Here is a 15,908-nt window from a genome sequence, read left to right as displayed (position 1 = left end):
AGGAACCTGAGGGTAACTTTTTTGCACAGGATGGTGCATGTATGGAACAAGCTGCCAGAGGAAGTGCTGGAGGTGGAGACAATTACAACATTCAAAAGAAATCTGGATGGGTATATGAATAGGAAGGGTTTAGATAGATATGTGCTAAATGCTGGCAAATGGGACTAGATCAGTTTAGAATATCTGTTCGGCAGGGACAAGCTGGGCTGAATGGTCTGTTTAATTTTTTTTTAAGAGTTTGGACTTCAATCTAGTGGCACACGAGTGCTAATCATTCTTTTGTGAAGGGGTTTAATATTTAATTAGATCAGTCTTTTTGAAACCATGGTTTAAAACCAGTATGTGTCAGAGACCAGGTGACTGAAAGCCTCCTAGAAGGTTAATAGAAATTCATTTATATCGTGAGGTTTAAGAGGGGAGAAGAGAAATAACTAAGCCATTAGCTTAGCAGAAACAAGTTTAAAAAAAACTTATTTAAAGCTTCTGAATTCAGTTCAAAAGAGGCATGGCTGAAGTCAAATGTAAAGATAAATTCCTTTTTCTGGGAGGAAGTTTCAGAACAGTTGGGAAATATAGTACCTTTAATGTAAGAAGCTGAGTTATGGGAGTCAAAGAGAAAGGCTTCACAGATCACAGGACTAGAACTTTTAAAAAGCAGCTCTGTTAACTTATAGATTTGATAGGCAAGCAAAATTACTTTGGATTTTGACAAACTATAAAGTGATAGCATTGTGAAGTAAATTGTTTTTTTTGGATATTTTGAAATCTTTCAAACTGTGATAGATGTAGATAGCTTGGTTTTTTTCTTTTGCTGTTGTGTAATAAATTTCCATTTTATTATTAGAATTAAATCTTTATGTTTCACTGAAAGGCCACTACGTTAAATTAGAAGAAATAAAATATGATCTACCAGGCAATATTTCATCCTGGAATCTGACTTATCCAGTAGTAACATCAGGTGGGATTATAATATCAGTCATTGAATTCCTTCAGTCAAAAGGCAATCTGACTCCTGAAGGTATAGATCAATAGCAATGGATACAGAGTCTGGAAAACTGACCAAGTATTATGCAGCAAAGATTCCACTTAATGCAAATATTCTACAGAGCATGCAGGCTGTTTAAAACACAATAAACCTCCTGCCCAGAGGAGAAGGACCTCTCATCTGAACAATATACTGCCTGTGACAACATCAATAAATCACAAAAACACAGACAATCTAATAGGGCAGTATTTGTTCATTTTGCCTGCAATTTCACTCCTTGACATCTTTCACATCATCCATTTCCAACACTTCCCTTCCTTTCCCTGACTTCTCTGTCTTCATTTCCAGGAATAAACTGGCCATCCATGACAAAGCTACTGACTCCCATAGCTACCTTGACTACAGGTCTTTCCACGCCATGCCCTGCAAGAATTCCAAGCCATTCTCTTAGTTCCTTCACCTACACTGTATCTATTCGGATGATGCCACCTTCTAAATCAGCGCTGCTCACATGGCTTGCTTTTCCCATAACCATGGCTTCCCACCCATCGTGGTTGACAGGGTCCTCAATTGCATCCAGCCTATCACCTTTGTTTCTGCCCTTGTACCTTCCTGTCACTCACAACAGCGTGATCAGGTCCTCCTTGTTCTCACTTTTCAACCCATCAGCCTCTGCATTCAAAGGATCATTCCCCGCCATTTTAGACAAGTTCAGCAGAATGCCATCACCAAACATATCTTCCCCTAACTCCCCCAGGGAGTTTCACAGGGATCGTTCCCTCCGGGACACAACAGTTCATTCAGCGACCACCAACACCACCCCCTCTTCCCACGGCAGCTTCCCTTGTAACCACAGAAGGTGCAATATCTGCCCCTTCACCTCCTTCCTGCTCACCATCCAAGGGCCTAAATAGTCCTTGCAGGTGAAGTAGCATTTCACCTGTACCTCCTCTAATCTTGTGTATTCGCTACACCCAACGTGGCCGACTCTACATCGGAGAAACTAAGCACAGACTGGATGACTGCTCGCAGAACACCACTGCACAAGCATGACTCTGACCTTCCTGTAACTAGTCATTTTAACACAGCATCTTGCTCACATGTCCACTTCTCTATCCTCGGCATGCCGCAATGCTCCATTGAATTACAATATAAACTGGAGAAGTAACATCTCATCTTCAAACTAGGCAGTCTACAATCTTCTGGGCTCAATATTGAGTTCAATACCAAATTGTGAATCCATTCCTTCCCTTTCTTTTATCTTGCTTGTTATATTCTCTGGCGCTCTCTCTCTCATTCACCCACCTCAGCAAGACTGTCTGTTCTTTTGAGTCTGGCAGTGAGACACACCATTGTTCTGCCAGTCTCACATTCCAATCACTTAATCTGAACTATCAACATCCTTTGTCCACTAGCACTTCAATAACTCCCAATTCCCACTACTGCATAAATGCTGTCCCCTCCAAAACACTTTAGCTCTGATGAAGAGTCATCTCAGCTCGAAATGTAAGCTTGCTTTTTGTCCATGGATACTGCCTGACACACTGTGATCTCCAACATTTCTGTATTCCAGCATCTGCAGTAATTTGCTCCTACAAGCTCATCTTAGGTTCTGCTAAACTAGTGGAATAAGTTAGTTCTCTGCTCCCAACTTAAACCTCATGATATAAATGAACTTCTATTATCCTGCTAGGAGACCTTCAGTCATCTGCAATCAGACACTTACTGGTTTCAAAAAGACTGTCCTAATTGCATAGTAAACCCCTTCAGAAAAATAGACCAACACCCATATGCCACTAGTTTGAAATCCAAACTCTTAAAAGAAGATATTAACAAATTAAAATCATACTCCTTTAGAGTCATACAGCACAGGAACAAACCTAGATTACTTTTTACAACATTTTCTGTACATTTTTTCATTATCTTTCCTATCCCCTCCCTAGATCTTTGACTTGTTTCGTCTGTTTTGAGGGGTAGATCAAGCAAGTCAATGACAAGATATGGAAATTGTACAGATAAGGTTGGTGATTTTGCTTGTTCTCTGTTGGTTTTCGTTAAATCAGAGATTCACTTGATCTGACTGAAGGAACTTGGAATGGTGTACGTGCGTGAGAATTAAGAGGTGGTTAAATATCTTCTGCTTCATTACTAGTGTTGGATACTGTTTTTGGTTTCCCTCGGAAGAAATGAAGTGGTCCATCCGAACATTGTTGTTCTTTATGTAAAGACGCTTGTTCCCATGTAGTATTGACATGTTCTTCAAGATTCTGTTCTAATACATGAATATACATGTTGGGTTGGGAATGATTCATTGCCTGGTATTTTCTTCAGGTTGTAACATATCTCTGAGAAGTGGCTGTTTTGCCACAATGAAGACTTTGTTAGTGGAAGACTGGACAATTTTGTCTTTGCTGATATGAGGCTTTGGAAACTTCTGGAATTTTTTTGTTTTCACGAGTATGTGCAAGTTTTTTTAAAAATGTTAAACACTTCTGAATTCACTTCAAAGGAGACCTGGCTGAAGTCCGATGTAAGAATACTTTTTCCTGGATAAAGGAAATTGCTCATAACAGTTAAGGTATATAGTACCTGAGCGTGAGAATCTCAGCTGTGCGAGTCAAAGAGAAAGGCTTCACAGAACCAGAATTGGGGAATAAAACGTTGTTAACCTATACATTTGATAGGGATGAGATATTTCTTTGGATTTTGATAAACTGTAAAGTGGTCATGTTGTGAAGTAAATGGGATTTTAATTTTTCTTGATGCTTTGAGAATGTATATAACTGTTAATCAATGTTTGTAAAGGTGGGAGAAGTGTTTGGAGAGGAATATTGTGCAAAGGCTTCAGGACCCTGTACAATCTTATGACGATCTTACAGAGCTGCACATCTCTGAGCATATAAGTGTGAGTGGAGTTAGAACATGACCAGACTAGACCATGCTACATAAGACTGGAACTCACAGAGTCTTGAGGGTACATGAACACACAAGGACAGATCAGTCCTCCTCTGCACTGCCCGACCACCAGAATATTCATGCCCCTGACTGCAAAAGGTGAGCCGATTTTCCCTGATCTGCCATGTCTGTGGCTAATAAATCAAACCATGCAGAGCAGTTCTGGACTGACAACAGTTGGACCAGGTGTACAACTTCCCTTTAAAGATGGCACTGGCACCCAGGGTCCTGGGATGTCCTGGTAATCGTGAGTACCTCCGGCTAGGACAAGTGAAGTAATATGAAAAGCAAAGTGCCCTAGGGTCACAGGTAATGTTGGGACTTTGGGGAAGGTATAGAGTAAACCTATTCGGCTTCATGGAAAGCAACCTGCTGTGAAATTCACCAAAAATGAAAAGCAATTTCTTGAAAGATTCCATTCACTAATAATGAACAAATAACATGAGAGCTGCACTTCAACAGTGAAAATGAGAAGGAGCAGCAAATGTGAGGGTATTTGTACTTATTGATGAATTGTTATAGTGTGCTTTTGTCTCCTTTTTCTGACTTTCCTCTTTCCTGTTTTACTTCACTTAGGGGTCACTTAAAACCCAGGAATGTATAGTAGAGAGGCCCTGGATTTCCCCAGTGACGACGCTGTCCCTAGCCCCCAGTCTAAAGTGCCCCGTTTAAGCTCTGAAACTGCAATAGCAACATCAATTGCCTACACTATCTACAGCTGCGAACACTCACCTGCAGTCTCACCCATTCTGCTCATCCTCTCCACTGATTATACCCTCCATCCTTTATCCTCAACAAACATCTCCTTTCTTGCTCTCATTGCAGAGCAACCAGAATTCCATTATCCCAGGGTCAATTCTCTCCCCCCATGGCTTCAGAGCAAATCAGCACTGGAAAAGTGTGAGGAAATACCATCTAGCTAGAGGTGTTGGCCTCCTACCCAGTCCAAAACAAAAATAGAGAGGGTCTTAGATTATATAGTACATTGATCTGCAATGCCAACGTATAACTCGATGCTAATGTCCAATTTGTATGCTGCCAATGCATGTAAATAATGCCAAAATAAAATTGGTGAGGAAAATCATATTTAAAAAATCCCCCCAAAAATAAATATTGTTTCAAGAAAATGATGTTAAGTGGGGCGGCTTAAAGTGAAGGCTTACTGTAATTGGGTGGTCAGGTTGTTAAGATACCTGAGACAGTTCTTACAGAAAGGAAATAAGAAAGACTCAGCCTATTGTAAACATCAAAGATAAAAGTGACTCTTCACGATCTTTCCTTCCTCAGCAGATCACTTTCCTGTCTTCCCCTCCACGTCCCACCCCTCAACAATCTTCGAACAGCTGTTTGTTGCTCTTTAAATGATTAGTGTAAAATTTGCCTCCTCGTAGCCCATAAAATTAGAGTGAATCATCAGGGGAAGGTGGTAGTATTTTTTGATACGTGTTCTTGTCTCCCTCTGCCCTCCTACTGAGCAATCAACAATGGCAGCTTGTTTGAAGGTAAGGCATGTACTTTCAGAAAATGCCCAGTGCCATCTAGGAAGGTGGTGGTGTCGGCTTTTACTTTAAGCTGCTTTAATGACTCTGTTAATTTTACCATTAGCTCAAAAGTGTTTAAATTAAGTTGCTCTGTGCATTTCAAGATTGCTTAGAGAATGATCAAATGAGCTAGATTTAAAGGCATTCCTGCTTTACATAGCTTTGAAACAATCAGTACTTAAAAAGGAGCTCCCCCCATGCATTACAGAAGCAACTTAGTTAACGGTGTGGAATATTTGGGTTGCAATACAATTAGAAAAAGCACCAAACACAAGATATAAAATGATATTTGATGTGTTTCTGCTGCATTCAACTTGTGATGTTGAATATTAAGAGATTGACAATGATATTTATGACCTTTCTGTAAAATCAATTGCACTATATTGCAATATAAAATCATCCACACAAACAAAAGGAAAATTGGCTGGAGTTTAAAACGAGCCTCCCTAATGGATCTTTTCATAAACTATTTATTGTAGCTTTTGTTGTTTTCATCTGATTGTGAGCTGCAGATGGCTCTCTTTCTCTCTGGTTTGTTACTGGTCCTGCTTGTGACAGAGGATTAAACTAATATCAGCTGTCAAACAACCCATGGCTTCCTGTCATGGCAATGTATGTGATGAGAGATTACACTCTGTCATTTTAATATTGAATATTCGTGTGTCTGAGTGCAGGGTTTCCTCTCAGTCTTTTCAGAAATAATAGGAAAGTAGAGACCTGTATATATGTTGAGGTTTTGACTACTGTGAACTGCTAGCTATAGTCCTTTTAGCAGGACCTATGCTCTCAGCTTCAGTCCACCTGCTTTTGATGTATCCCCATCAATATTAAAACAAAATCCTTGCTGTCTCTGATTAAACACGATTGGAAGGACAATCACCACGTTTGTCAGAGGCCAAGTGGAATTTTCCAGTCTTCCTATGGGAACTCAGTGACATCAGGAACACAGTCGTTGCCTAGAGATGACCAGCTAGCAGACTGAATCAGTTGCAGGGCCCTCCCACAGTCACGCTAGAGCTACCTAGCTCCAGCTGCAACCCAGGCTACCCTGTGGAGGGATACAGTGTGATCAGGGAACTGTGGCCATTTTTAATTTCAAATATTTCAAAAGTGTTCAGGGAGCACCTCATGAATCAGGCTGCAATTCCTTCAGTCCAGGAGCCTCCTAATATCAACAACTTGCCTGCTGTTCCTAACTGGACAACATTCATGTCCTATGATCACGAAATAAAAACCAAAATAATTGTGAATGGTGGAAGTCGGAAACGAAAGCAGAAATTGTTGGAAAAGCTCAGCAGGTCTGACATCATCTCTGGACAGAAATCAGAGTTAACATTTCGAATACAGTGACCCTTCTCTGCTCTGAGAAGGGTCACTGGACCTGAAATATCAACTCTGATTTCTGTCCACAGATGCTGCCAGACCTGCTGAATTTTTCCAGAAATTTTTGTTCCTGTGATCACTAACTGTACCATTTTGCAAAAATCACTTTAGTGTAGGTTCGGGGCTTTAATTTGATCTAGACGTGAAGGTCCCGATCCCAAAACAGAAAATCCTGCCTCAAATCTCTGGCCTATTATTCTGGACCAAACATTTTCCATCAGTTCAACCATGAAATGTTATTTTTGGAGGATTAAAAACTCAAATGAAGGGTTTAAGAAAAGTTGGCACTGCATAAGTATCCAATAAAAATGATCATGTACTAAAATGATTCCAGTTTAAGAGCTTGGCCACCTTTGATTCTATTTCAAAGAGATGGACTTTGCAAAAGAGCAAATCCAGCGAAAATATGATAGAAAGATGCCAGCAGCAATTGAAATAGTTTGGTGTTAATGAAACAATCACAGTGAATATGGTAAGCACTTCTGACCATGTGACCCAGGAGAACAGGCTAGGAACTGGATCTGGAGTCCAGGGTTCAAATGTCACCTGCTCTAGAGGTGTGTGACTGCAAATCTGAACAGGCTGATTAAAAATACATTTTTTTTAAAAGAAACAAACCTGCTCTTGAATTCTATGCCTTCTACATGCCAGCTGAACACCTGCTCTCTGAATAAGAGAATTCGTGATGTCTGTAACTGGAAAATAATCATGACAAGCTCCTTCTTTTGCTTTACATTTTGCTCTATATTGTAATAGTATCAAACGAATGGCTTCTTTGAATGTTCAACAAATGAATGCTAGCCTTACCTTCCATAAATCTATTTATTGGGAGCTTATAAATGTTAACTTCTCAGCTGTCACTGCCAAAGACTATAACTGGCCAGTGAGTAATGCCTCTTGCAGTTCTGCTGACTGCCAAGCTATGCTGTGTTTACCAACTCTCCAATATAATCTTTCTTCTGTGGGCTGAATTGACTTTGACAGTCACATGTGAAAAAATATTTTCAAATAACTTCATCCATCCTAGAATGCCTATGTAGTTCTACGCTGCCAGCAACAATCTGAAATGGTGGTTTTTCATCTTCCCACAGATTTTCTTTTGTTTGCCTTTGGGTCTTGCAAATGTATTACTTCAGCTGAGAATTCAACGTGTTAATGGTCTTTATATCTTGACTGCTCAGAAGAATGACTAACGCTAGTTTTCTCCCATCACAATGAACATCTATCTCCCTCCTGTGAGTTGTAAAAAGCAAGGCAAGCAATGTTTCCAGCACCTACTCACTTTGGGTGACAACAATTAATTAGCTGGAGAGGAAAAGAAGTATTAATTCTAACACTGGGCGGTGTGTCTGCAGCTGAAAAACACTGCTAACTAGGGAGCACTGGGCCTGTGGGTTTGGCACCTACCTTGGGAAACATTTGCTCAGTTTCTTCCTGCACTTTGCTTTGTTTGCTCACAAGATGGTTTATGTGCTGGAAGGTGGATGATCCTGGAAGTCCAGTCTGTGAGGATATGAATGAACACAAATGGTGATGAAAATTAGATGGGAAAAGAACTTTCAGCGATAATTGCTTACCTCCTTCAAGAGCTGCTCTGTCATAAATCACTGAACCTTACATTTCTCCCTTTGAAAGTTTCATAACCTCATCTAAACTCAAGTTCATAAAATAGTTAAAATAACACAAGTGCATTGTTTTATAAAAAGTGCTGAAGGAAAATAAGAAAAAAATGGTAAAACATAAATTTTCATCTTCTCCAGTACATTTGGTTTTGATATGGACGCAAGTAGTTTTCATGTCATTTTAGACGAAGAAGGTGTGGGACTTGGCTTATAAAACTGAAGACTGAAGATTCAATTCCTAATCGGTGCTGTGATAACTAGCACTAACTCATTTGTACAATTAGTCTCAGTGTTTTTGGACTAATGGCTCTTATGGTGTGGTTGTAGTATCCCTATCTCTGAGCCAAACACCTGAGATAAGTGTCGCCTGCTCCAGAGATGTGCAATAATATCTCTGAACAGGTTGTTTAGAAAAATATCTTCCTGGATTAACGGTGTGAGGATTCAGCCAGGATTCCCAATCCTGAATGATATCCAGTGGTTTTCAGTGAAAAATGTGTTTGTTATTAAACATCGAGTAAGAACAGGAATAGCCTCCACTGTGATGCCCCATACAGTTGAATAGAAACCGCTATTCAATGCCATGATACCAGAATGTGATGACAGTCAATACTGCCATAACATTCAAAAGGCAGAAAGTTTTAATATTCAATGTCAAAGATTCTTGGAGTATCCGCATTGAAACATTTTATAAACGTGCACTCCTAGCATGTAAAACTCTGTGCCTGGGAGGGTGGCAGAGGAATTTGCACATGTCCATTTCATGAATGATACTATCTACTTTGTTATACCTGTTCAACATTAAACCCTGCTGTGTCAAATTTTATAAGCCTTTATGTTTAGCAATGGGCACTATGTGGAGTTGTCTAAAAGTGAAGATAACCTTTTCGCTCGTGGCTACCTTCCATTCAAACTAAACATAGAAAACACAGGTCATTGTAATTAAACTTCTACACACAGTAAACAAAACTATTACCACAGTAATTTATGCAGGCGCCTAGTAATGAAGTTTATTTTTAGTTTGGCGTTAAGAATAAGTAATCCTTAATGCACTGCTATTTTATAACAGATTTCCAGACACACTATACAAGATTGGAGAATGAATTCTATAAATCTACAATGCTGAAGGGATCCTCTCACAATCTGGCTGAGTGAATTTGAAACTTGACTCATTTCCAATTTGTGTAACATGTAGGCTCCTTCCCAATCATATGCATAAATTAAGTAAATAAATATGTTTGCCTCATTTCTATACTGCTGCTCCCTCTCTCTCTTCTCTCCTCCCTCAATCTGAGTGGCCACACTGTATGACCAACATCAGGCTTGCATTTTCACCCAGTCAGGAGATGTTTGAAAATGGAGGGCATGTGCCAATTACAGGCTACTTAACCTAATTCCATGGGTTTTTAGTTTCCACAAGGCCCTTATGGGAAGTAGGGATTAGTTTGGGTGATGTCCCCATTCCTTAACATCTGACTCACTGACTCCATTGCAGAAATAGGCATATCATTGCCATTCACAATTTTCATGCGTTTGGTCAGTTTTTAAAAGGACTTGCGGTTTATGGCACCACAAAGGTGCCGTGAGCAATGGTCTGGATGATGGAATCTTTTTGAAGGTATGTTCAAAAGGTATTCCTCATGCCCCCCTTGCCAACTACATGCTCATTCGCCCCATAAGGCACTCATACTCCATACCAAGCTACATCCTCGATGAAGCCCCATCGACATTTCATACCCAAAATTTTAACTGATAGCATTTGCAGGCGTATTTATCCATGAAAGCCTATTTGAATCATCTAACCTTATATGTAAATTTCTTCTGCAAAAATAGTTATTCATGCATTGTTTCCAAATTATTGATGAAAAAGATTTCCTTTTACTGCACACCAATAAAATTGTCAATAGTTCAGATGCTTTAATGTATCAGTAGTAGAAACCAAGGTCTTAAACAGCTTAACCTTGCAAAAGTACTCATTGTGCAATTGACAGTACAAATCAAAAATCCACAGCTATCAATCATGCAACGTGTTCCTTAGGAACTCAAGTGTTTCAACAGGAAATACATTTCTGAATTCTCAATGAAACTTTTTAATGCATTTTTGGCTAATAGCCCAGATATCTATTAGAGTGCTGGTACAGCTAGAACCCTGGGAAACATTAATTGTTTGGAGCCCTGCATTCACTGTTCTGTGCTATCAGTTGCATTATGTTGATTTGCACAAAATTAGAAGCCTTCAAATGCTTGTTGTTTTGGCTATTTGATACTTTTATTGGCTTTTCATGGGGGTGGGCAAGTAATGAATGAATATTGTTTTTTTGAAAAGCCTTTTTTAAAAATAACTGTGTTGTTACTATAGAGTCCATTACAACATATATTGAGTAAATAGATGTGGAATTGCTAATAGGTTAGCATAGGAAAATAAGTGAAGTTTGAAGTTGGCAAGGAGCATAGGTTGGCATGGATGGGGCATGAGGGGGTTGTTGTTGGGTGAGGGGAATGAGGAATCATGAGGGGTAGTTGGAAAGGCCGGGAGAGTGTGTAGAAGGTGGTTGATGAGGCCTAGATAACCTTATTGTTTTTATTATGACTGGGAAAAAGTCATATAACTCCAAAGCAGGCCTTTTAAACAGCTCATTTCTGTACCCAGCCCTTTTTTTGTGTTGGCCAATGTGGGGACCACATGTACATTACTTGAAATATAAAAATTGGAAAAGGAATTTTGGACTGTGATGTTTCAGATGAAGACCAGTTTTTATATTAATGTTATACATATATAAACACGCAGCCAAATTGGAATTGAATATCATTCATTCACTGGTTACGCAAGAGCATCTTTTAGAGAAACTGGATTTGATACTTTTGTGAAGCTAGCAATGACTCTAATCAGCATATACTTTGCCCCTGATTCCCATTGGCTCCAATATCGTTCAGCCTCCCAAATACCACACTTGGCCAATGGCTTCCTTAATATCAAGGGCAATAACTTCACTTCCCCTCTGGAGTTCAGCTGTTTTAGTCATGTCCAGACTAAGGCTGTAATGAAGTAGCTGCAGAGTACAGCTTGTGGAACTCAAACTGGGTGTGAACGAGCAGGTTATTGTTGAGAAATTGACACTTGATAGCACTGTTGGTGGCACCTTCTGTCACTTCACTGATGTTTGAGAATATATTCATGGCTGATTTTGGACATCAACTCCACTTTTCCATGCGTTCCTGACATCATTTGATTTATTGAGAGATCAAAAATAGGTCTACTTCAGTCTTATATATATTCAATGATGGAGTATTCACAAACCTCTGTGGTAGAAAATTCTAAAGATTCACAACTTTTTAAATGAAGTAATTTCTCCTCATCTCCATTCTAAATGATCAACGTCTTATCTGGAAATGATGGCTCTTTGTTTTCTAAATTTCTAGACAGGTGAACTACCCTCTAAGTATCTGTTGCATCTGGTCACAATGTTGGATGTTTCAATGAGACCACCTCCCATTCTTCCAAACTCCAGAAAATACAGACCCTGGAACTAATCTAGTAAATTTATGGTGTAGCGCCTCTAATGCATGTATATTCTTCCTTAAATATGGAGATCAAAATTGCACACAGTACTCCAAGTTAGTAGTTTCACTAAACTATTCATTCGATTGTAAGAAAATTTATTTATTCTTGTACCACAATCCCCTTTGCAATAAAGGCCAATATTACCTTTGTTTTCTTAAATGCTTGCTGTATCTTGATTCTCACCATTTCTTTTCCTTACATGAATACACCCAAGTCTCTGTGAACATCAACTTTTCATGCCTTTTAGAAATTATTTGGTTTTCCAACCTTACAACCAAAGTGAATAACATCATATCTCCACATTATTTATCATCTGCTACAATGTTGTCCAATGTTAACTGGTCCATATCTCTTTACACCCTCTTTGTGTCTTCCTCACAACAGACATTTTCCTATCTTTCAATCACCAACAAACTTAGATATATTTCTCTGTATCTCCTGGACTAGACATTTTTAATCAACTTGTTATGGCTCACCTCTGCAACAGGTGGGACTTGAATCTAGGTCTTTTGGTCTCTCTCCTGCTCTAAGTCATTAATATAGATTGTAAATCACTACTGGCTTCAGAACTGATCCTGTGACACTTCTCTAGTCACTGTGGCAATTGATCATTCATCAATCAGGCAAAGTGCCATTTGAAGAACTGCTCCCACTTCTAGCAAAATCTACTATTGTTAAAATGAGGGATGGAGACTTTCAAAACTGCATTTCTCCTCAATGCTGTTCCATTTCCCCTTCTCCAAACTTTCAAGAAAATCTCTGTCCTCCAAGACCCAGGAATTTCAAATCCTCAATGTCATATTTGAGAAGTGCTGCTCTATGAATTGTGTGGTTGATTATGTGGTCCATAGCAAGCATGAGCTTGTTATAGCTCACATACGAAACACCTCAGTCTAGCCACAGAGAGCAAACTAATGAAACACGGGCTGTAAGTATCCTTGCTGTAAATAGAAAAGACTCCACGCCTTTTCAATTTGCATTACACCAAACCATGAAATACCATATTCAAGGAACTAATTTTATTTCAAGTTAAAGAAAGACGTACAAGATATATATTTAAATTAGTACAAATTGCAGACATGGAAAACAATCAGATAAAAAGTTCTTGAAAGATTCTGCAATCATTGCAAACAAAACTTAGTCTATTGCCCTTTAAAGAGCTCCAACACCAATCAAATCATTTAACAATACACATTGCTGCAATACGTTGCCATGTTTGAATCTTTTGAGCATTAATACAGCTGCAATTTTCTCAGCCAATAATTCTAAACACCAGCTCCTTATATTCTAGTTTTCCCATATACTGCTAAAACTAGATTTGTATTCTCATGTTATCTGTACCACACAGTTGTGAGTAAACGCTGCCCATTACCTTGTACTTAGGATCTCTTTCAGCAGACATTTTTGCACCCACCAGCCAAAGTGTGCCAGCACTGGAGTGAGCAGTGTTATCGGGTGTTAGCTGCACAGCTCAAAGACTCCTCTGAAAAGTATCACATCATTAGCATGCTCTTTAGAACGTAAAATCCAGTTCTTAACACTAAACCAGATTAAATTGAAAAAGAATCAGTCGTGATTTAACAAGGTGATTATGACAAAGTAAGACTACAGTGTCTGTCTTATTATGAGTGCACTCTGGTCTGTGGTAACAAAGATATTACAATAACAGTATTACTTATACTTCATGGAATGAATTGAATTCATTTGTTCCAATTGTAAAATGATAAAGTTCACACATCTAGGGGAATTTTTAGTAACATTGTCTGTGTTGAACATATGCAAAGATCAAGTGCCTAGAATTAGTGGTAGCTTGGGTTCTCAACATTTTTAGTGCCAATTCCAAAATAGCTAGGGTGATTGGAATATTCACAAGAGATTGTACTGATATACTATCTCTTAACATTAGACAGAGTAACATGGCAATTATTTAAATTAGGATTTTAATCCTTACATACTTCCTACTAGAATAAATTGAATGAGTTCCCTGGTGGCATCTCATTCTGCCATTTTAACCAGCTGTTCTGGCCATGAACTAAGGGTCTGAAGTTGGTGGGTTCTTTAATTAATGATACAGATCAACAACTCCTCACCGAACAAAGATACCGAGGGGTGTAGGTGCCTATTTCCTTGGAACTGCAGTCGCAGGTAGAAACAGGCAAAAGGCATTTGGCACACTTGCACACATTGGTCAGTGGCATGGAGTATAGGAGGTGGGACGTCATGTTGTAGCTGTACGGAACATTGGTGACATTATTAGAGCCTGATTCTGTGGCTTGATTGGGCAAATCATTGTGCATTTCCTGCTAGTTGAAGAGTGAGGTGTAAACATCATAATCAAGATAAAGCTATTTCACTTCCCTCGTAGAACCTGGAGAATCATGTGTCTAAATAAAGTTTGGGCTTCAATAAGGCATTTAACAAGGGTCAACATGGTAGACTGGTTAATAAGATTGGATCACTTGTGATCCAGGGGGAGCTAGCCAATTGATACTAAATTGGCTCGAAGATAGGTGACAAAGGGTGATGGTAAAGGATTGTCTTTTGGACTGGAGGCCATTGGTATTTCACAAGCATCGGTATTGGGTCCACTGATTTTCACCATTTATATAAATGATTTGGATACGAATATTGGAATTTTGGTTAGTAAATTTGCAGATGACACAAAATTTGATGGTATAGCGGACAGCGAAGAAGATTATCTAAGAGTACAATGTGCAATAAGTCCTTAAACAATGGATCAATGGGCTGAGGAGAGGCAGATGAAGTTTAATTTAGATAAATGTGAGGAGTTGCATTTTGGTGAGGTAAACCAGGGCAGGACTTATACACTTAATAGTAAAGCCCTGCCAAACACAGAGACCTAGGGTTGTGGTGCATAGTTCCCTGTAAGTGGACTCATAGGTAGACATTGTATTGAAGGCGGCATTTGGCATGCTTCATTGGTCTGTGCATTGAGTGTAGGAGTTGGGATATCCTGTGCTGTTTATACAGGACATTGGTAAGGCCATTTTTGGAATACTACGTTCAATTCTGGTTGCCCTTCTTTAGGAAGGAAGTTGTTAAACTTTGAGCATGCAGTAAAGATTTACAACAATGTTGCCTGAACTGGAAGTTTTGAGCTGTAGGGTAAGTCTAAGGCCGGGACATTTTTTTCCCTGGAACGTGGGAGACTGAGGGGTGACCTTATAGAGGTTTATAAAATCATGAAGGGCATGGATAACATAAACAGCCAAGCTCTTTTTCCTTGTGTGGGCATGTCTAAAACTAGAGGGCATAGATTTAAGGTGAGAGGGGAAAGACTTAGAAAGGACCTGAGGGGTAATCTTTTCATGCAGAGGTTGGTGAAAAAGTGGTGGAGGTGGGTAGAATTACATTTAAAAGGCATCTGGATGGGTATGAATAGGAAGGGTTTCTAGAGATGTGGCCCAAATGCTGTCAAATGGGACGAGGTCACAATGGGATGTCTAGTTGGTGCAGATGAGTTAGATGGAAAGGTCTGTTTCCATGCTGTATGACTCTATAGCTTGGGTGTCCCATATCCTGGAAACTGTGCCTTCCATTTAAGTTAGATCCTCCAAAGCCCATTCTCACAACTTATCAAGTAAGAGGAGAGAATGAAGCCCATTGTGAGGCCAAGCCTGGATGATGGCCCTAACATTTGTGGGCCAGTGAGGAGAGACAAGCCAAAATTGACCTGAAGATTATAGTTTTGGCATAGAAAGGAGCAACAGTTCCCCGTTGTATCTTAGAGGGGCAACTCATCGAAAGCAGCTGGCAAACAGGCAGACATATGAACTGGGGTAGACCAACATTTGGGAGGGAGCAGGAAGAGATCCAAGATTGTCAACGAGAGGAATGAG

At 39.5% G+C, this 15,908-nt stretch overlaps 1 protein-coding gene across 1 annotated transcript in view; it reads right to left on the bottom strand.

Moving 5' to 3' along the window:
- si:ch211-130h14.4 (uncharacterized) overlaps nt 1-15,908 on the bottom strand; it is a 110,878-nt gene that overhangs the window by 38,703 nt on the left and 56,267 nt on the right. The window contains exon 8 of the mRNA XM_048536839.2: nt 8,272-8,367. Within this exon, the coding sequence (XP_048392796.1) occupies nt 8,272-8,367 (96 nt within the window). The remainder of the gene's footprint in view (nt 1-8,271; nt 8,368-15,908) is intronic.

The sequence above is a fragment of the Stegostoma tigrinum genome, chromosome 9 (genome assembly GCF_030684315.1).
Source record: "Stegostoma tigrinum isolate sSteTig4 chromosome 9, sSteTig4.hap1, whole genome shotgun sequence".
NCBI classification, from domain to species: Eukaryota; Metazoa; Chordata; class Chondrichthyes; order Orectolobiformes; family Stegostomatidae; genus Stegostoma; species Stegostoma tigrinum.
Note: the sequence above shows the minus strand (reverse complement) of the source record. Positions and strands in the feature narration are given on the sequence as shown.